The sequence below is a fragment of the Eptesicus fuscus genome, chromosome 15, assembly GCF_027574615.1.
Source record: "Eptesicus fuscus isolate TK198812 chromosome 15, DD_ASM_mEF_20220401, whole genome shotgun sequence".
Lineage (NCBI taxonomy): Eukaryota > Metazoa > Chordata > Mammalia > Chiroptera > Vespertilionidae > Eptesicus > Eptesicus fuscus.
Window position 1 is genome coordinate 50,277,192 of NC_072487.1, and position 20,120 is coordinate 50,297,311.

Genomic DNA, 20,120 nt, shown 5'->3' on the forward strand with positions numbered 1-20,120 from the left:
ATAAAAATGGAGCCCTAGCCAGTTTGGCTCAGTGGATAGAGCATCGGCCTGCGGACTGAAGGGTCCCGGGTTTGATTCTGGTCAAGGGCACATGCCTCAGTTGCAGGCCCTGATCAGGGCTCCTGTGGGAAGCAACCAATCTGGGTGTCTCTCTCACATCAATGTTACTACTATCTGTCTCTCCCCCACACTTCCACTCTCTCTAAAAATCAATGGAAAAATATCCTCAGATCAGAATTAATAAAAGAAAAAATAAAATAAAGGTCCTCAGCTATAGCTGAGAGTTATCAGAGGGAGTGTGAGGGGGGAGGTCTTCATAGGGTTGCTACATGCGCAGAATCCCCTCACTCTAAGTGGTATAAGTATTACTGATAAAGTGATAATCACCAAAAGACTTACTAGTAAAATCGTAAGCCATTATTAGGAGGTCAGAACTCAAGAATTGCAAGAGATAGAAAGTCTAACTTAGACTGACTGACTAAGCAAAAAAAAAGGATTTTATTAGCTTGCTTACATAACCAAGAAGTTCAGGAAGCAGATCTTGCTCTGGGCATGGCTGGATTCAAGGTTTCAAATGAAGTCATTAAGACTTGGTCTCTCTCCATGTCCCAGCTCTGTTACCCTCCTTGTAGCCAAAACCAAGTTGAAAGTTTAGACTCATTTTGACAGAGTGCAGTGCAAGCCAAAGATGGAGGGGCCTTGGTTGGGTGGCTTCTGAGGCTCCTCCCCACCTACAAATAAGTGGTTAAGAACTTCCTAACATTGAACCTCTTTGACAATCCCAAAGACCCTTCGTCTTTGGGTCTTGGGCTTATTCCTGTCCTCCCCGCTGGGATCTCATGAAGAGGGGTGGAACAGGATCCCCAAAGGACCCTTGTGGCTTCCCCTGACCTGCTCTGGGATTCTGCTTGGGACAGGGCACTCCTTCTGGCTGGAAACAAACACCAGTGAGGCAGGGAGGGCACCAAGGGAAGCACCTGGAGCTCTGGAAGGGAGCAAACTCCCAGGTATTTGGTAAAGTGAGGCCCTCAGCCAGCTGGAGAGATGTGGCAAGGGGGACCTCAGAAGGTGTTTGAGGTGCATCGGCTGCCCCACATTAACCTTATTTATTTCCTAGGTTAGGAAGTTGCCACAGACCTGGCGTTCAGTCGAGATCCTAGGCTAGGGCATGAGCCTTCAGTGACAGACACGATAAGAAGGTCAGGCCCTAACGGGTTTGGCTCAGTGGATAGAGCGTGGGCCTGTGGACTGAAGGGTCCCAGGTTGGATTCCGGTCAAGGGCATGTACCTTGGTTGCAGGCACATCCCCAGTAGGGAGTGTGCAGGAGGCAGCTGGTGGGTGTTTCTAACTCTCTATCCCTCTCCCTTCCTCTCTGTAAAAAATCAATTTTATATATATATATATATATATATATATATATATATATATATATATATATATATATATATTTTTTTTTTTTTTTTTTTTTTTTTTAAAGATAAGAAGGTAAAAACCAAAGCGTTATAGGGGAGAGAGAAAGCAGAGGATCCAGGCTTCGGAGAATGGAAGGAAAGAGTTCAAGTCATACCCAGCTCCACACGGAGGGAGCCCGCTACGTTCTGGGAACGCGGGAGGCACCCAATGCTCCGGGAGCGACGGAGCCTATAAACTGGGGCGGGGCGAGGGGGGGGCGGGGCCGCGAGCCTGGAGACTTCACCTCCCAGCATGCCCCGGACCCGGCAGCCTCGCGCCTGCGCAGAGGTGGTGGCGAGGCCGCGTCCCGCCGCGCGGGGGCGCTCGGAGCTCGGTCCTGCACCGGCGGGAGCCGCAGAGCCCGGTGGGAGAGCCGGTCTGGGTCGGGGGTCGTTTGCGGCCTCGGCTGCGATGGCCGGCGAGTCCCAGTGGTGACGCCCTCAGCCCCCAGGCCGCGGACACGTTGAGCGTCTGGTGCGCAGCAGCCTTCAGAACCCCACATCCCGCTGCGGGCGGCTCCCGCATCCGGTACCCGCCCCGAAGCCACCTTCCCTCCCACACAGATCCAGCTGCCTTAACCGCGGCCCCGGCTGCTTCTGGGGAGGCGCCAGTGGGGTGCTCAGGTCCAGGAACCCCAGGGCACTGGGTTACTGTGTGTCTGTGTGTGCAGAGGAGGCCCCTTGTTGGCACCGCCAGGCCGGTCCCTGCCTTCTCTGGGGCGCTAGGAAGGAGAGAGGTTTGGCGAAAGCCTCAGGTTCCCCTGTCTTCTGCCCCTCAAGCCTCACGTCTGTCGGACCGGCCTCTCCAGAGGCCCTGGGAGGAGATGGTAGACCACAGGTGTGGGGTGCAGCACAGTTACAGAGCCCATGGAGAGTGGGGCAGGGGCTGCTGAGCGTGCAGGCTCCAGGTGATGGGAGTTGGGGCGGTGCTCAGTGTCAATTCTGGGGACGTTCTAGCAGCTCCGGCCTCCGCCCCTGGCACCCACCCCTGCCCTGTTGATGAGGCTGCCCCCCTTGGGCCCTCTTCCCCAGCCAGGCTCCCCTGGGAAGTGCTCTGTGCAGACAGCAGAGCTCCCACTCCCACTCTGTGGGGTCTACTGCAGGTCTGTGGCCCACTGAATAAAGTCTAGACACTTTTTGAGGAATTTTATTTTAAAACTTGGGGACACAACAGAGGCAGCAGGCTGGAGACTGGTATTCTCCTGCCAGGATTCTCAGACCAGAGCCAGGCTTGGGTTCTTCAGGTTGCTAGGTTCCAGGATCCCTCCCCTCCCCCCTCGCCCCCCCCCCCACCCGTGGCCTCCCCAGGGGTATACCCACCCAGGTCCTCTTAGGCTCTTACCCCCTCCCCCACTGCCCACTTCCTGTGTCGGAGGAGACACTGAGGTGTCAGGGGTACACTGTATGAGAGCAATAGTGGGGAGGACCTGGTAAAACTCCGGAAGGAGGAGGAAGCGAGGAGGGGGCCACAGCCTCTGCTTTCTCCATCCTCAAGAAACGGGGGGCCTGCTTTTCCCCTGAGATATCTCCCTCGGGTCAGACAGGAGGTTTGGGGAACATCGCCTCCTGTGACCCGGTAATGGCTGACTGTCTTTGGGGGTTTGTTGGGAAATAGTCACGACCCGAACAGGGGAGCAGTAACCCCTGCAACAGAGGAAGCCGGGGCGATGCCAGGCCCTCCATCTCAGCTGGGTGCAGTCTGGCTGTTGGCGTAGGCCTGGTCTGGGAAGGAAGCCCGGGCTCTGCGGGTCTGGGCACACACGGAGGCATAGAGCTCCGGCTCCGGGCCCGAGGCCTGGGGCTTCGGCTCAGAGTCCAGCACCACCTCTGAGTATTTGATGGGGGTTCCAGGGCTCAGGATGCGGCCCTGGGGAGGCCGCAGCTGCAGGCTGGTATAGCACATCGCCTCCTCTGCAGCCTGGAGATGCAAGGCTGTTAGAAGTTCACTGGACCCTTGAAAAAGCGCCCCCCACTTCCTTCCCTCCCCTCTTCCTCAGCAACAACGGACTCACCCTGGTGGGGCCTCCAAGTGTTGGATCCTGCTGGTCTGGCCCTGGTTCTTGAGACAGTCGTCCTGGGACAGGTAACAGAAACCTGGTCCCTTCTTGTTCCTCCTCCTGCAGCCCTTCATCCCACCCACCCAGGACCTGTTCTCTGTGCCTCTCCCCTCTGCCCGTTTCCTACCTGTCTTCAGATAATGCAGGTTCCCATACAGGGGGACCTCTTCCACAGACCCTCCAGAACTGCAACACAAAGTTTAGGGGGTCAGTGGGGACCTCTTGTTAGGGAGAAATTGTCAGTTACCCCATTTCTGTTTCCCCCCACTCACTGTTCCTTTCCTGGGTGGTTCCTCCTCCAGCCACTACGGAATCGGGACAAGTGTGCAGCCATCGAGATGAGAAGCAGCAGCATCACAGCCCCTAAGAGGGCCCACAATCCCCAGGCCTTGGTGAAGGAGGGAATTCCTGTGGATGTGAGAGAATAGAGGGGTGGGTATTACTGCCCAGCCCAGCCCTCCAGATCCCAGCAGATGGGACCTGGGGCCGCGTGACCCCTCCCCCTGTCCCTGCCCCGCCCAGCTTACCGGGCCCTAGCTGATCCGTGCAGTTTGCACCGCTGCTCATGACTATTGATGTGGGAGCCAAGTCTGCAAGCATCGATCGTGCCGCCCTGAGCCTAGGCGTACGCCTGGCTTATGGTCTGACAGCCGCAGCAGCCCCCCTTACTCCCACCCCTCCCTGGGCCTGGCCCCCACAGCTCATCATCCCCAATACTGGTGGTGGCAAAGTCGCTGGTTTCCGGGGAGGAAGGGGGAGGGGAGGGATGAGTGAAAGAACTGACACCGCCCAGTGCCTGCACCTGCGCCACCCAGCAACTCCTGAACTTCCGCAACTCCCCACCTCACGCCCCCCTCGCCCTTGGCCCTGTACCCCCTCTGGCCAGAGAAGAGAGAAGAAGGCTTTGCCACTGTGTAGGTGAGCCCATGAAGACTCCCAGGGGGGGCAGAAGTGGCATGAGGCAGGACCCACGAGACAAGGAAGGCAGGCTTTATGACAGAGATCTCCTTATGCCACAGGGTACCTGACTTTTCTCTCCAGTTCTGAGTCTCATGAGGAGAATGTGCTCCTGGATGAACATGCTATAACATGGAACAGGATTGGGAGATCTCCTGGTATGTACCCTCTCACCACACCCTAAGGTTGATCCAAGGTGAACGTGTTAGGATGACCATTGTCATGTTATTATCCTATACTAGGGGCCCAGTGCACGAAATTTGTGCACGGGTGGGATCCCTAGGCTGGCCGGTGATCAGGACCAGTTGGCGCCTTCTGGCTGCCAGCTGGCCAAGGCCTTCCTTCCCTGGTTGCCGGCTGCCTTCGTTTCATGCCACCCCCTGGTGGTCAGCACACATCATAGTGAGCGGTTGAACTCCTGGTTGGTCAAACTCCCAAGGGGACAATTTGCATATTAGCCTTTTATAATATGCAAATTGCCCCCTCAGGCAGTCATTCAACCATGAGTTTGACCGCTCGCTATGACATGCACTGACCGCCAGGGGGGTGGTGTGGAACATGGTGGGCATCAGTGACCCACTGTGACCTCTCGCCGGCTACCTGGGGGAGGGGGTGATGGGGACAGAGGAGGTGTGGTGAGAATGCAGGGTGTCCGCTGAGCTTGCTCTCACTCCCCCTGCTACCCTCCCCCGGGACGCCAGGGCTTGCGCCCCCCACTCAGGTGCCAGGCGCCCATGAGGAGCCCGCCCCGCACCCACATGGTCTCTTCTGGGTGGGCCAGGCTGCAGCCCCCGGGACCGCAAGGGCCAGTCAGGCTCCCCGTGGGTTCGCACAGGAGCCACTCTGCGAGGCCAGCCGGGAGAGAGTGTGCTGCCCACCTGGGTTCCGTGTGGCGCCGCTGGACGGCCCAGAGGCCCACGCTGCACTCCGGCCCATGACGTCTGGCCGCACTCACTGCATCTCTGAGTGGGGACTCGGGTGCTGTGACTCAGGCAGAGGGGTGGCACGTGGGGGCCCGAGGGCCCGGGTGCTGCCCAGGGCCCAGAGGTCAGCTGGGACCTGCCTGTCCACACCAGATGCTTGTGCTTCGATCGCCAGCCAGGCTTAGGAATCACACCCATGCACGAATTTTGGTGCGTGGGTGTGATTCCTAATTAAATGAATGTACTTCATTCATTTAACACACATGTACCAGTACCCATCACTTATGTGCCAAGCTCTGGAGATACAAATATAAAGTGGGCCTCTAGTTCTGCTTTAACAGTTTGGGCGCAAAAAAGCTAGTTTCCTCCCTCTCGACCCACTTCATCCAAATTGTCCTTAAGAACTACCAATCGCAAAAGGCAGTTGAATTAAAGAAACCTCTGCCCTGTGCTATCCTGATATTGAGCCCTGTCTTTGCACGTGTTCACTGCAGGGAGTAGAGTACCTGCCCCGCCCAGAGACAGCCCAGTCAGTGGAGGCTATTGATGAGGGAAGAGGGAGTTTAAGTTCTGAATTTAAACTTTAGACCAGGAACCAGAAATATGTTTTGTCTGTCCCATACAATGTTTTTGTTTTGTTTTGTTTTTAACTTTTAAAGATTGCAGTAGTGTGCCAAGGAGGGGGATGGCATTAGAGGTCTGATCCTCCAGCTGCAGGCAATAAGAGGGTTATCATCTGTAGAGAATTTTAAGACAAAACCAACTAAAAATTGGTCTCCATTTTATTACCACCATGTTCCAGCAATCCTAAAAAATGTCAGTAATAAAGTACTCCTCTCTGAAAAAAACGTTTATAGATCCAAGTTCTACATTGTTGTGGTTTCTGATGAGCTTTCATAATATACTAGCTTCAATTAGCACACTTGTATTACCTATCCTTTAGAAAACATTGTCATGTACATGGAAGTTCATCTAGAGAACTCCCAGTTACACAATTGGCCCCTGACAGAAGCAGATTCATCTAGGTGTGTTTAAATCTAGAATTAGTTCTTAACAGTTTGGAGTTGTTCAAGTTCTCTTTGAGCATAATCTCTGTCTCCAACTTCTATGATAGTACATATTCCCATAGTTAGCCCATGGATTTATAATAAACAATAAGTAGCACAATGATTGTAAAGTCAAAGAAATTGAACTTGAATTACTTTATGTCATTCCAGGTGACCTCTCAGAGTTTTTATTTACATTGAAAATTTCTGGGATTTATTGTGAAATGGAATTTTTTAAATCTTTGCCAAACATCCTTATGATTACTTTTTCCCTAACTGTTTGCATGTTTGTTGCTTAATATGAAGAAACTTGAAAAAATTTTAAATTGATTTTTAGAGAGGGAGGAAGGCGGAGAAAAAGAAACATTGATGTGAGAGCAGAACATTAAAGGCTGCCTCCTGCACATCCCCTACTGGCGATCCAGCCCACAACCTGGGCATGTGCCCTGACCAGAAATAAAACTGTGACCTCCTGGTTCATAGGTTGATGCTCAACCACTGAGCCATACTGGTTGGGCACTATATATAGTTTTATACTGTCATGATTATATCAGATATTCAGTTACACAAATAATTCAGTCTGAATTTCTGACCCTTATTGTTAGTTTATTTTGTGGTCCTTATTATTTGTTTCATTTCCTGATTATTAATGAAAATAATTTTGTCCTATAGAAGAGAATTTTAAAAACATGATCCACACAGGTGTCAAATATGCCAAATATTCCTTGTTAACATTTTACAACAGAGATTTCAAATTTTAAAAATCCCAATTTGTTGAATTGGGGTGAGGAGGTGTAGAAATCAGAATATCTGGCAATAGTGGGCCCAACTTCTCTGAAGGCAACAATCAGTTAGCAGCCATTTATCGTATTATACCCCTGTCCCCCTCTCCTCCTCCCGGAACCACTTACTTACATTGACTACACCAACTGGCTTCGAGTCAAGGTTTGGAGTACACTGTTCTGACACCCAGGCTGCCTCATGGTGGTCAACCACTAGACCCCGGTAACTCCCCTGGGTTCGGGTCTTTCCCTGCAGTGCCCCCTTCCTTTCTGGAAAGACAGGAAGATACACCGCATTTTATTCATTTATTTAACACGTGTACTTCATTCATTTAATACACATGTACCAGTACCCATCACTTATGTGCCAAGCTCTGGAGATACAAATGTGAGTGAGAAATGGTTTCTTTCCTCTTCAAAGAGCTGTTGGTCTAATCAGGAAGAGGACCCTTTAGATCCCAGACAGTTCTAAAAGATAGTGTGGAACAGCGGGAGACTGCCTAAGTCTGCCTGGAGAAGTCAGGGTCGGCAAGAAGTGGGAAGGCCTGGAGGTGGGGTGACGTGAGGCAGATGATATGGAGACAAGCAGAAAATGGTTGGAATCGCCGATCAACAACACTTAACCTTCACGAACCTGAGTTTCCTCATTTTTAAAAAGAGCTTACTTATATTTAACTGTTGGATCGTTTGAAAACATTAATTTCCTTCAACAAGGATTCATTGAGTGCTCGCTTTGGCAGCACATATACTAAAATTGGAAAGATACAGAAAGTAGCATGGCCCCTGCGCAAGGTAAACACTCAAATTTATTAACCAATGTCACCCCAATGGATTTAATTTTTAAAAAAGGAGTGTTTGCTAGAGCCATGTGCTGTGAATAATTATGGATTTTTTCTGGGTGGGCCAAAAAAATGGATTTTTTCCAGCTTTACTGTGAAATAATTGATATAATAGTGGCACGATAGCGGCTAATGAATACACAAAGTTAATGATTGTGCATTGAGGCATTTGAGCTGACATCTGTGGCTGTTACCTGTCAGTTACCTGTCAATCAGCAGAGATTTGTAAAATGCAGCCGCGCTGAGAATGAGCCCCGTGTGGTTAGTGCGCGGAGACGCACCGCCTGCGTAACTAGAGGAGATGACGGACGCCGCCCCCGCCACGCGCCCGCTCAGCTCTTCGCTTCTTGGCGGATTGACAACGAGAAGCGGGGGAGGTCTACGTGCGTGCGCACGCGGCACTCTCTGCCCGCGGTCCGGGGACTTTCCCCTAGGCGCAAATGAGGAACCGAGTCCTCCGTCTGTAGCCTAGGTAACAGGCCTTCAGCGCGAACTACGGGAAGAGGGCTGACTACTCGGCCCTTTTATAGGTCCATGAAGAAATCTGCCTTTTAGTTAGGGTGAGAAGATTGGTGGTTTATGAAATAAAAACCACTCTCTGGAATAATCTTCTAATACTTCCGGAGGTATTCTGGCTAATATAGATTAGAATAAATAGAAAAGAAATGAACTAATTTAGGAAAATTTGGCCAATGGTCCTATGCAAATAGCGCTTGACCCCGCCCACACTATGTGGGCATGGTCTTCTGGGGCGGGCCCAGCGAGGCCGGCGCGCCTACCCATGAGCACTGGGGCGCTCCGCTGCCCAGCGCCGCAGGGGCCTTAGTCTGTCGGCCTGCAATGGCGAGCGCGGTCTCGCCCGCGGGTGTTGTGGGGCTACTACTTGTGTCTGCGCTGCCCGGGGTCCTCGGAGACCGCTCCAGCCCCGACCTCCGGGCACACCCAGGTACCAGCGAGGGCTGCTGGGGGGAGGCTGGGATTGCCCTGGAGTCCCAGCCCTATTGACCCTGCTCTGCCCTCCTCCGCAGGGGACGCCACCCAGGTCAGCCCTAAGGCCACGGAACCCCGGCGGCCGCCGCCGCCCAAGGTCCAGCAGGAGCGGGCCCGGGCGTGGCCTTTGGGGGCGCTGTACACCGCAGCCGTCGTGGCTTTTGTGCTCTATAAGTGTTTGCAGGTGCGGGACGACCAGTGGTGGGGATGCCCCGGGCCTGAATTTCCCCTGGGGGCGTTATGGTACCAAGAACAAGAGACATCTTCCGGTGATTCTATGAAATGAACAGTAGTTCCTTGGCTTTCCAGCATTAGGGGGTCATTTTGAGCATCCAGCCAGGTGATGGATGTGAAGGGCACATGGTAAATTGTAAATAAACATCACGTGTAGTCTTCGCAACAAGCCAGTGAAGAGATTAAGTCACTTGCTCAAGGTCAGAGCCAGTAACTAGTGGAGCTGGGATTTGAACCCAGCAAGTGTGGAGTTCCAGGTGAGATTCCAACCTTGGCACAAGAGGTTGGTTACTGTAGCCAGGTGTTTTTTTGAGTTCAAGGTACCAAGCAGGCTCATGTTCTTGGGAAGGAGGCCCTGAAATAGGAATTGACAGTACCTTTTGGTGGATGGAAACTGTTGAAATGCAAAGTAGTACCTCCTAGGGCTGTATATCCAGCCCTGGCCCTATCACTCAATTGCACCGGGAAATAGAGGGCTCCATTCTGGAGGGGATGTAAAACTAGAAGGGACAGCTGATCATGATCCCAAATAGACTTGACAAGCTAGGATAAAGGACTGAATTCAATGATGAAATTTAACAAGGATAGATAAATTCTATGCTTGGACCCAAATATAGTCTAAAAGAAACATAACAGCAGCAGTTCATTGATTGGCTAATGAAGTTCATGTGTGTGATGTGACAACCCATTTCCTAAATAAGTACTATGTGTTTATCTTATGATCAGAACATTCCTGGAGAACTTTACTCTCTTTGGGGCACTGATTTAAGAGCTCAAGTTCAGTAAAGCAACCAGAGAAAGTCATGTCAAATGAGCCCTGTCTGAAAAAGATTGGTGATATTAAGCCAGAGAGGACGTGGGGAAGCGAGAGAGGGCAGGGGTGGGGGGGAATAACCATTGTTTTCAAATTCCCAAGGGGCTATCATGTTGAAAAGACATGATTTTGGAAGGCTCTTATCAGCACAGTGAAAAGTAGAGACATGAAGGATAGTTTTTGGCTTTGTATATAAACTAACAACCAGAACTTGATCAACCTGGAGGGAGCTGCTCTTTTCCTGGAGGTGTCAGAGTAGACTGAATGACCTTGTGAGGGCGTACTGACAGGCTGCTTCATGTCCTGGGTGAGGAGCTGGACTAGATGGGATTGTGATTCTCTGAAGTAAAAATCCAATAGCTTTCTCTACCTCAAATTATCCTCCTCCTCCTCTCACTGGCTTTGGAGACAAAGGGTGGGGAGCCTTGTTGCAGTATCTCCATTTCCTCCTTCTGCAGCAGGAGAAAAATGGGGCTCCTGTTCTCCCAGAAGAGGCAGGCAAGAAGGAATCATTGCAGTCAGGTGGGTTTTGCAGAAGTCTTGCTTGGTAGGGAGTTAGGGGACAGCAGAAGCTGAGTAACCATTGCCCTCCTTCTCTCCCTTACCTCCAGAGCAACAGCTGGCCCAGTTGACACAACAGCTGGCCCAGACGGAACAACACCTGGACAATCTGATGGCCCAGCTGGACCCCCTTTTTGAGCGGTAAGGAGAGCAATGTGTGGCAGGTGAGAAGTGGGGACATAGACGGGGCAGCCTCTGAGGGGACCTATCCACAGCGTGACTACTCTGGCCGGAGCACAGCAGGAGCTTCTGAACATGAAGTTACACACCATCCACCAGCTGCTACAAAAGAACACGCCCAGCAAGGGTGTGGAGGTTCCAGAGCCAGGTAACAGGCTGGGGGTGAGAGTCTGGTGGGGGTAGAGACAAAGTATCTGAAACGGGAACACACCTGACCTTCCCCTCACAGAGGCTAGCCTGCCCTTTCCTGAGGACTCACGTATGAAGGAGGAAGACGAGGAGGCTGGTGACACTCAGGCTGGGGAAGAGCCCCTAAACTGGAGCACAGAGACAAGGAACCTAGCTACTCCTTGGGGAGCGGAGCAGGGGCTGAGGAGAAGATGCAGCAAGACTGCGGCAAAGGGCCCCAGTCCCAGCCCCCTCCAGGAAGGTTTAGTAAAACAAAGTCTGTTCCTGTGATTGGATGCTCCCGTGTGCTTTTTTCATCCCAGCTGGTCACACACACACCCATACTAGGTGCCTAGGAACAACTGGCCCTTCTTGAAAAGCTTCCCTTATTAGGACAAAACGATGCTGCCTCCCAGGGTGAGCGCGGAGAAGACAGAGGGAGCTCCAGTTCTTTTCCTTGTACTCCCGAGGCCCCGTCAGGCCAGCCTCCGGGCACAGACATCCCTTTGCTCATACACACAGCTGAAACAGGCCTTTCAAAGACACAAAAAAAACTTTACTTAAATCCAGTAGGAAAATAAAACTATAAAAATAGCCACATTTGCAAAGCCATAGCCTTGATAAACGACTGGCCATAGACATAGCACCAAGCTCATCAGCCCCAAATCCCCTCATCTGTGCTGGAGGGGCTGGTTCAGTGGAGGTTCACATGGGTCAGACTTGGTTTCCTGATTCTGAAGAGCTGGTCAGATAACCCAGCCCCAGGCAAACACAAAACGACCCTTCTCAAAGCATGAAGAGTTCTGTGTTTTGTTTAGTTTTGTGCTCCTGACCCTGACCTATTCCCTGAAGTATTCTGGGTTCTGGAATTCGTAAGATTCTTCTAGTTCTTCTGGCTGCTGTGGAGAGAAGACAGTTCAGGTATTGGCATGAGTACTCTAGTCATACTCTAATCAGCGACGGGGGAGGGGTGGTGGGGTGGTGTCCCGAAGACGTAGGACATGAGACAGGATCAGAGCTGCTCATCTCCTGCTCCTGGGCCTCATCCCAGCACCTACCAAGGACAGAGACAACCTACCTGATGGCCAAGGTCAGACTGTGGTACCAGCGCAACAGCTCCTCCTGGTCCGTGGACATAAGCAGTAGCTTCTCACGAGGAAAGGACAGCTGGGGAGAGACCACCTCTTAATGCATGGCTCAGAAAGGTCCAGGCTAACGCTGAAGGCCTTGCTGCTCCCATGGGGTCACTCAGGACTCATGTGAGAACTAGATATGAACCCAAAGACCCAGTTATCCTCCCTCAGTGTAGCTGGCCCAATTCCTATGACAAGAGTCCAGGCCAAGGAGATAAACAGGTGCACAGGTGTTTGGGGTATATGTACGGCCTCTCCTACCTTCCCTAGGACTCCCACCTTATTACTTACACTGAGCAGTCCACCACAAGGGCCCCCCGAGTGGCCAAAGACCCTTTGGAGTTGACACTGGGCCATGGGGTAGACGGCCCGGCAGACAAAGGTGCCACTCTGCAGCAGGTGCAATGGGGGCCGAGGCTTGGCCACGACAAGCACGTCAGAGAACAGGAAGAACATTCGGGGCCGAGGTTCCCCACGGGGAGGCACTACCAACAGCCAGCCCTGGCGGAGGAACCAGCGACCTGGGGGATGAGAGAGCCGTTATTCTAAGGCAGCTCCAGGACCATGATCCGTGGGCATAAAAGAAAAGGGAGGCTGAGGAAACCGGGTACGTGCTGGCAATATAGCGGAAGAGGGGTGAGTAAGAAAAGGGCAGGTTGAGGGCGAAGGGGAAAGGATGCAGACTACCTGAGGTGAGCCCTTTTGCCCGGCGGCCGCTGAGAAGGGCCTGGACACGCCGGAGGTGCTGGTCATTCTTCTGTTTCTGACCAATGGTGTGGACTCTCTGGGCAGCCTCACTTATCAGCCGAGCAGCCCCTGGAATAACATCCCCAACCCCATTCCCAGCACATCTTTGACTCTGGGGACTGGTGGTGGGGAAAGGCTCCTCCCTAGGGAACCAGGGTGAGGGTCTAACTTGTTGAAGAGCAGGCAGGACAACAGGAACATCGTGTACATGTCAAAGGAAGACAGGGTCATACCAGACATTGTTGGAGGTCACAACCCAAAAGGGATACAAGAAAGGCAGCCTTCTGTCTTTGAGTTTTGGCAGAGCAAGAACATACGTGTGAGCTGTTGGTGGTCAGGGCTGTTGGGACTTGTGTTTTCAGCCAAAGCAACAACAAGGTTTTCATACCTAGAATTAGACAGTTGAAGTCTATGAGGGGACGTAGAGCTGGGAAACATTCCCTCTGCCTGACACACACATCACCCTTTACACATACTTCCACTGCAAAGCCAGGAAAGATCTGCTCTGGCTCTGTATCCCCTCTTTCAAAACCTGGCCTCACACCACATCACCCTTTCCCATCCCACACTGAAGAGTCAGGAGCAGACTCTTCAGAAATTCTAAACTGGACCAGCCTCTCATCTCAGCAGATTCTTCCAAGTGCTGTGTCACTGACCCATTGCAAGCCCCGCGCTTCAATGTAGAGTTCCACAGCCCCCGCTGAGGCTGCAGACTCCAGGTACTCTGGTGGGTTCTCGTTTACTCTTGCAAAAAGGATTTTGGGAGCAATTTGTCCCAGGAGAGAGGCATTGGGATAGACCCCATGAGTCCCACAAAGGTGAGAGACTGAGAAAAGCTGGCTGAGTCAGGGGGAGTTCACTCACTGCTGAAGCCTCTGCAGAGGTAAAGGGAGCAGGTCCTGGAGCTGAAGGCCCCCAAACTCAGGGCGGCCTTCCTGAAGCCTCACGAACCTCCGGAAACGTTTGCTTTTCTTTAGTTGTTCCTGGAGTGAGGGGGGGAGGGTTGGCAGCAGAGAGAGAAGCCACTCCTTACATTGTATTCACCTGTGTACACATCCCCAGCCCTCAGCAAGCTGTGTGCTCCCGAGAGAACCCCTGTCTCCCTACAGGGAACTTAGCACAGAACGGGACACCCAAAGGGCTCTACAAATGCAGGGACAGTTTGAAGTCTGGGTCTCCAGATGGAGAGGAAATGTATGGGGCAAGAGAGGAAGGACTTGAGGTCACCTTCAAGTTACCTGCAGGGTGGTCTGGGACCTCTCTGCGTTGGCAGCAAACTGGGTGTAGAGCTCCAGGTGGGGGCAGAAGCCCTCCAGCCCCTGCCCCCAGTGGCCTCCTTCCAGGCGGGGAAGCAGCTCTCTGCGTGGGTGAGGACAATAAAAGAGCTGCCAAAGAACTGCTCAAGCACCGCATTTCATTCTCCTAACCCTGACCCGTGGGTAGTGCTGTTACCCCATTTTACAGGTGGAGAACCGGGGCACGGGGCCAAGACCACAGGTGAGGTCCCTGGCAGACTCGGAATATGAGCCTGGGTCCCTCCGCGCAGTGCCAGAAGCCAAGGCGCTCCCTCCTTCCCTCTCCCCACGCCCCTTCCACTCACTGGCTGGCGCCGTAAATGAGCTCCCAGGGCCCAAACAGGGCCTGGCGCTCCGGCGGTCGCAGGGTGCCCTTGGCTCTCAGAATCCCCACGAAGTACTGCGGAGAGAGAACGCGGCTAGAATCTGCAGAAGTCTGCCCAGCCCCCAAATGCAGGAGGACAGAGCAAGACCCCCGTACTCGGGATCACCGACCTCGCAGAGACCCTCCCAATCCCTGGGCTCCCCGCCCCATTCGAGAGGGCACGCGGGGCCCCCACCGTGGCCACCAGCCCCAGCTGCTCCTGGTAGCGCCGCTCGGTCTCCAGCAGCTCCCGGGCGGTGCAGGCGCGTTTCCGCTCCCAACGGGCACGCTGCTCTTGCACCGGGCACCGGGCCCTGGGCCCCGGGTTCTCCATGCCTAGCTGACCGGTGGACATTTCCGGCCACAGCCCGCCGGAGATTCAAATGCCAACCGCTCAGGGGCGGGGCAGCGTGGAGGAGCGCGCCCCCTGGCGCCGGGAGGCTACGCGCAGGACGGAGCATGCGCGGCGGCCTGCCAAGCAGCGTCCCGTCTCCGTGAGGGCCTCGCCCCACCGCCAGGGCGGCGCTGTAGGTACGTGACGTCCGTCGGAGAACAGCCAAGTGGGGCAGGTGAGGGACCTCCTGAGTGGGTCTAATTGGGGCAGCAACCTAGACTTTGAGCCAGCAGACTTGGGGGTGCAGACACTGGCAGGGCCTGTGTCCTATCGGTAGAATTGGGAAAGGCGCAATAGTTGCAGTACATATTCTGCACTGGGTCCATGCCAGACGCTGGGGTTCAGTCGTTTCCAATGCTTCTTTACAATTAGGGACTCTCACTAGTCAAAAAGTTTGAAATATTTTGGCCTCCAGACAGAAGTTTATAGGTTTTGCCGGCCCTCAGTGGTTGAGTGTCGACCTATGAACCAGAAGGTCACGGTTTGATTCCTAGTCAGGGCATGGGTTGCAGGCTCGACCCCAGTGTGGGGTGTGCAGGAGGCAGCCAATCAGTGATTCTCTTCATTGATGTTTCTATCTCTCTCTCCCCCTTACTCTCTAAAACATATATATATATTAAAGTTTATAGGTTTTAAGTTACTAACTTTGTTTTTTATTCCAAAACTTACAGCCAATTAGCTTCCAGTCAGCAGGTGTCAATAACTAACACAATGGTTCTGAATTGCTTAATTATGGCCAGTGGCAAAAGCCTGCAGTTGATTAGCCTGTGATACCTAGTCAAAGACAGTATATAACAGATTTTCCTTTTTTAGCTCTGGAGGGTCAATTGGCAGTGCCTTTTTGTCAGTATGTATGTGAAATTTTAAAGTGTGCCTCTCTAATTGCCTAGCAATGCATTCTAAAGAAGTAGATATGTGGACAAGATTATATGTGCCAAGATGTAAAGCACAACATTGTAACAACTGATAACCTAAATGTCCAAAGGTAGTAAATTGTCTAGGAAAAATGTGGTACAGCCATTTGAAGGAATAATAGGAAAGCATTAAAATGATTTTAAAAAGCTATCAATATAGCCCTAACCGGTTTGGCTCAGTGGATAGAGCGTCGGCCTGCGGACTGAAGGGTCCCAGGTTCAATTCCAGTCAAGGGCATATACCTTGGTTGCGGGCACATCCCCAGTAGGAGGTGTGCAGGAGGCAGCTGATCGATGTTTCTCTCATCGATGTTTCTAATTCTCTATCCTTCTCCCTTCCTCTCTGTAAAAAATCAATAAAATATATATTTTTTTAAAAGCTATCAATATAGAGAAAGGTACATAGTGTATTGCTGAGAGAACAAAAGCAGACTATACAGATGTTTGCACAAGATGATCTCATTTATGTATAATACTAGAGGCCCGGTGCACGAAATTCGTGCACGGAGGGGGGTTGTCCCTCAGCCCAGCCTGTACTCTCTCCAATCTGGGACCCCTCAAGGGATGTCCGACTGCCCGTTTAGGCCCGATCCCTGGGATCGGGCCTAAACGGGCAGTCGGACATCCCTCTCACAATCCAGGACTGCTGGCTCCCAACTGCTTGCCTGCCTGCCTTCCTGATTGCCCCTAACCGCTTCTGCCTGCCAGCCTGATCACCCCCTAACCACTCTGCTGCCAGCCTGTTTGCCCCCAACTTCCCTCCTCTGCCGACCTGGTCACCCCTAACTGCCCTCCCCTGCAGGCTTGATTGCCCCCAACTGCCCTCCCTTGCAGGCCGGGTGCCTCCCAACTGCCCTCTCCTGCTGGCCATCTTGTGGTGGCCATCTTGTGTCCACATGGGGGCAGGATCTTTGACCACATGGGGCAGCTATATTGTGTGCTGCAGTGATGATCAATCTGCATAGTACTCTTTTATTAGATAGGATAGAGGTCTGGTACAGGGGTGGGGGCCAGCTGATTTGCCCTGAAGGGTGTCCCTGATCAGGGTGGGGTTCCCTTGGGGCGTGGGGCGGCCTGAGCGAGGGGCCTGTGGTGGTTTGCAGGCGGGCCACGTCCCCTGGCGACTCAAGCAGAGGCTCTGGTATCTGGAATTTATTTTCCTTCTACAATTGAAACTTTGTAGCCTGGAGCAGAGCCAAGCCTGGGGTTCCCTCCGAGGCCCGCAGCCATTTGTGTTGGGGTTATAATTGAAACTTTGTTGCCTTAAGTGGGTGGGCCCGGCCAGGGTGTGTGGAAAGCTTTGCTTCCCCTGTTGCTGGCGGCAACCCTGGCCTGCTCTCTCAAGCTCCATTTTGCCGCCATTTGTTTGAATTTGTTTACCTTCTATAATTGAAACTTTGTAGCTTGAGTGGAGGCTTAGGCCTGCAATGGCTGGCAGAAAGCTTGGCTTCCTCTGTTACCTAGGAAACCTTGCTCTCTGTGGCTGTAGCCATCTTGGTTTGGGTTAATTTGCATACTCACTCTGATTGGATGGTGGGCGTGACTTGTGGGTGTGTCGGAGGTATGGTCAATTTGCATATTTGTCTATTATTAGATTAGATATGTGACTAAAAGGATAAAACAGTGGTTTTTATCTCTGGTGATGAGATTGAGAATAACTCATTCAACAGATATTTATTAAGCACCTACTCTGCCAGGTACTGGATCATTGAGACTAAAGGGGTGGTGAATAGGACTTTCCTGCCTTTCCTAGGTTTTCTGCTTGAGCTTGCATGCATTACTTTGTAATCAGGAAAAAAATATGTTAAAAAGTCAGGTTTTAGACAGACTTTAGACCCCATCCCTATTATTCTGGACTCCTAGGAATCTGGGCCCAACGCCAAGAACCAAGTTACTGTCAGGGATCAGAGGTCTCCTCTAGCTCTCTGACATTCTAAACATTCTGAAAAAGGAAAAATGCTGGTCTTAGATCAGGGAGAAACAACTTGATGGGCTTGGTGGAGGAAAGAGAGAGTTTGGGTCAGACTGTACCTTGGAATGGGTCCCAAGGAGACTGGTGATGCCGTATAGTGCGAAGCCTGGTCTCAAGAGAATGTGGGACGGTTTGCACTAAGATCTCACACGAGGAAGGGGACAGATAACCCCATGGTGATGGGTATCACCATGAGCCCAAGTGATGAGAACAGCACAGCACCTTGCGGTGCAGTGGTGGTGGGTGTGTTTGGGTGTGCGCCAGTGTGTGAGGGTGCTTTATAGAGCCTACTGTGAGCTCAGATGGGGGAGGAAGAAGAGGGAAATGTCACGAAGACACACTGAGTATAACTAGAGACAACTGATTTGGACAGTGAAATATGGCCTCTGCTTGTTATTGATGCTGATAGTCTAGCATGGCAGACATGGTAAGGAGTCGCCATAAAGTGAGATAAACATTACAAAAGATGTATAGGCTTTTATGCGGGCAGGAGTGACCCCATCTAGGAGTCAGGGAAGGCTTCTTGGAGGAAGTAACAATGTGAATTGATACCTGAAGAAAGAGTAAAACTTGGTGGAGCAGGGTTGTCAGTAGAGTAGAGGTGAGAGAGACAAACTGCCTGCATGAACAAAGTTTGGAGATCACACACACACACACACACACACACACACACACACACATGCACACAGTGCATTCAAGGAACAGCTAGAAGTTCAGTAAGATTAGAGCATAGATTGCAAAGGAGAGAGTGATGAAAAAGGAGACCAGAGAGACAGAGAGAGGCCAAGCCATGGAGGGAATTTATGCCAGCAAGACTATGTCATAAGTAAGTAATAGTAAACTCAAAGTGGCTAAATGATATCTTATTAGCTTATGCAACTGAAAGGTCCAGATGCAGGTAGGGTTAGCTTAATCCAGCAACTCAATAATATCACCAAGGATGTAGGATGTTAATTAGGCAGGTGCTTATGGATGAAGAGTCCAACCCCATTTTACAGGTGGAGAATGCGGCAGTGGGTAGATCCTCTGCCTTCAGAGAGTCCTCTTCTGGTTCAGTCTTCATGCGAGGCGTGTCCTCCTCTCCAGGGAGGTCCTCTTCACTGGGCAGGTCCTCCTCGCCCACTGGATCATCCAACATGGAGAAGAGTCCAACCCCGGGATACTTGTCTGTCATGAACTTGTAGAAACCATGGAAGTGGATTAAACTGCCTACAAAGAATATGAAGAGGGAGAAGGGCCGAAGGCATGAGAATTTCCAACACAAGCCCATTTCTTCTCATTCTGTGCTAAAAATGGCTAATATCAGTTCTACAATGGCTAATGTCACAGTGGGCTAAAGGGTGGTCCCCAGGAACATATGTCCATACCCTAACCCCAGCAGCCTGTGATTATGAACTTATTTGGAAAAGGGGTCTTTGCAGATGTAATTAAGCTAAAAAATCTTGAAATAAGATCGTTCTGGGTTGTCTTGGTGGACCCTAGCCAATGGCGCGTTCCAAAAAGAGGCACCGTGGGGAGACAGGGAGAAGGCCATGTGAAGTTGGAGGCAGTGATCGGAGTTATGCAGCCACAGGCCAAGGAGTTCCTGGAGCCGCCAGAAGCTAGAAGAGGCTCTAAAGCTTTCAGAAGGAGCAGGGTCCTGCCAACACTCTGGTTTCAGATTCCTGGCTTCCAGAGAGAGAGAAATTCTGTTGTTCTGAGCCACCCAGTTGGTGGTAGTTTGTCACAGAAGTACTAAGAAATAACACAGATGATGAGGTCGGCCTCAAGGCCCCAGAAGGGCTTTGATCGGTCTTTGCTTCTAATCCCTGGCTGGGGAATGGGAGGCTTTTTCTCCTCCCCACCAGCAAATAGCTCCCGCCTCTGCCAACAGACCCTAAGGACCAAAGACTTGGCCTTAAATAAGGTTGTGCACCAGGTCGGGGGGTGCCCCAGTCAATCAGTCCTGAGTACACTCTGTCCCAACCTGGGGAGGCTCAGGGAACAAGACTCTGGGAGCTCAAACCTGTTTTGGAGTTTGGCAGACTCCCAGCTGGGAAGGTATGATCCCAGGTCACAGTCCACATTCCCCACCCAGACCAAAGACACAGTCACACACAGAGACAGAGAACTCGAGAGAGAGGCAGCGCCACGCAGAATGCATGTGGGAACAAAGGGAGACCTGCACCTGGACCCAGATCTGGACTCAGAAATGCTGAGAGAAAGCAGCAAAGGGGGCAGGGAGATGTGTGGACGCACAGAGAAATATACAAAGAGGTCCTGACAGAGACCTAAAGAGGGAAAAGATGGAAACATTCA

At 51.9% G+C, this 20,120-nt stretch overlaps 3 protein-coding genes and 1 pseudogene across 5 annotated transcripts; 2 read left to right on the forward strand and 2 right to left on the reverse strand.

The window, feature by feature from the left end:
- Positions 1–2,811: 2,811 nt before the first annotated feature.
- On the reverse strand, positions 2,812–3,912 carry SIT1 (signaling threshold regulating transmembrane adaptor 1). Its single transcript, XM_008142158.3, has 4 exons — positions 3,782–3,912; positions 3,637–3,695; positions 3,465–3,526; positions 2,812–3,370 (listed from the first exon to the last, which is right to left on the reverse strand). The coding sequence occupies exons 1-4, from the start codon at positions 3,862–3,864 to the stop codon at positions 3,137–3,139; spliced, it is 438 nt and encodes a 145-aa protein (XP_008140380.3). The 5' UTR covers positions 3,865–3,912; the 3' UTR covers positions 2,812–3,136.
- A 38-nt stretch (positions 3,913–3,950) lies between these two features.
- Positions 3,951–11,310, forward strand: CCDC107 (coiled-coil domain containing 107). 3 transcript variants are annotated; one of them, XM_054727425.1, is made up of 7 exons: positions 3,951–4,427; positions 4,551–4,624; positions 9,085–9,230; positions 10,553–10,616; positions 10,706–10,796; positions 10,871–10,983; positions 11,065–11,310. In XM_054727425.1, exons 1-7 carry the CDS (start codon positions 4,075–4,077, stop codon positions 11,292–11,294), a joined length of 1,071 nt encoding a protein of 356 aa, XP_054583400.1. In that variant the 5' UTR covers positions 3,951–4,074; the 3' UTR covers positions 11,295–11,310. The 3 variants fall into 3 exon arrangements, with proteins under 3 accessions (XP_054583400.1, XP_028001916.2, XP_054583401.1); XM_028146115.2 differs by lacking the exons at positions 3,951–4,427; positions 4,551–4,624 and adding an exon at positions 8,821–9,002 and having other exon boundaries at positions 11,065–11,309; XM_054727426.1 differs by lacking the exons at positions 3,951–4,427; positions 4,551–4,624 and adding an exon at positions 8,821–9,002 and having other exon boundaries at positions 10,556–10,616; positions 11,065–11,309.
- Positions 7,942–8,059, forward strand: LOC114231745 (U6 spliceosomal RNA; annotated as a pseudogene).
- A 170-nt stretch (positions 11,311–11,480) lies between the features above and the next one.
- ARHGEF39 (Rho guanine nucleotide exchange factor 39) lies at positions 11,481–14,897 on the reverse strand. Its single transcript, XM_008142156.3, has 9 exons — positions 14,739–14,897; positions 14,484–14,578; positions 14,122–14,242; positions 13,748–13,866; positions 13,201–13,271; positions 12,824–12,952; positions 12,428–12,657; positions 12,082–12,170; positions 11,481–11,902 (listed from the first exon to the last, which is right to left on the reverse strand). Exons 1-9 carry the CDS (start codon positions 14,895–14,897, stop codon positions 11,887–11,889), a joined length of 1,029 nt encoding a protein of 342 aa, XP_008140378.2. The 3' UTR covers positions 11,481–11,886.
- Positions 14,898–20,120: the final 5,223 nt, after the last annotated feature.

Bases quoted from the DNA above. Each gene is read 5' to 3' on its own strand.
- SIT1 (XM_008142158.3), bottom strand. From the start codon at position 3,864: ATGCTGCTGCTTCTCATCTCGATGGCTGCACACTTGTCCCGATTCCGT. The intron at 3,696-3,781 runs GTGAGTGGGGGG...TTTGTGTTGCAG, and splicing joins AACCACCCAGGAAAGGAACA to TTCTGGAGGGTCTGTGGAAG. The intron at 3,527-3,636 runs GTAGGAAACGGG...TACCTGTCCCAG, and splicing joins CCTGCATTATCTGAAGACAG to GACGACTGTCTCAAGAACCA.
- CCDC107 (XM_054727425.1), top strand. From the start codon at position 4,075: ATGACTATTGATGTGGGAGCCAAGTCTGCAAGCATCGATCGTGCCGCC. The intron at 4,625-9,084 runs GTATGTACCCTC...CCTCCTCCGCAG, and splicing joins CAGGATTGGGAGATCTCCTG to GGGACGCCACCCAGGTCAGC. The intron at 9,231-10,552 runs GTGCGGGACGAC...CTCCTTCTGCAG, and splicing joins TGCTCTATAAGTGTTTGCAG to CAGGAGAAAAATGGGGCTCC.
- ARHGEF39 (XM_008142156.3), bottom strand. From the start codon at position 14,897: ATGTCCACCGGTCAGCTAGGCATGGAGAACCCGGGGCCCAGGGCCCGG. The intron at 14,243-14,483 runs GTGAGTGGAAGG...TCACCCACGCAG, and splicing joins CTCATTTACGGCGCCAGCCA to AGAGCTGCTTCCCCGCCTGG. The intron at 12,171-12,427 runs GTAAGTAATAAG...GTCTCTCCCCAG, and splicing joins CTTGTGGTGGACTGCTCAGT to CTGTCCTTTCCTCGTGAGAA.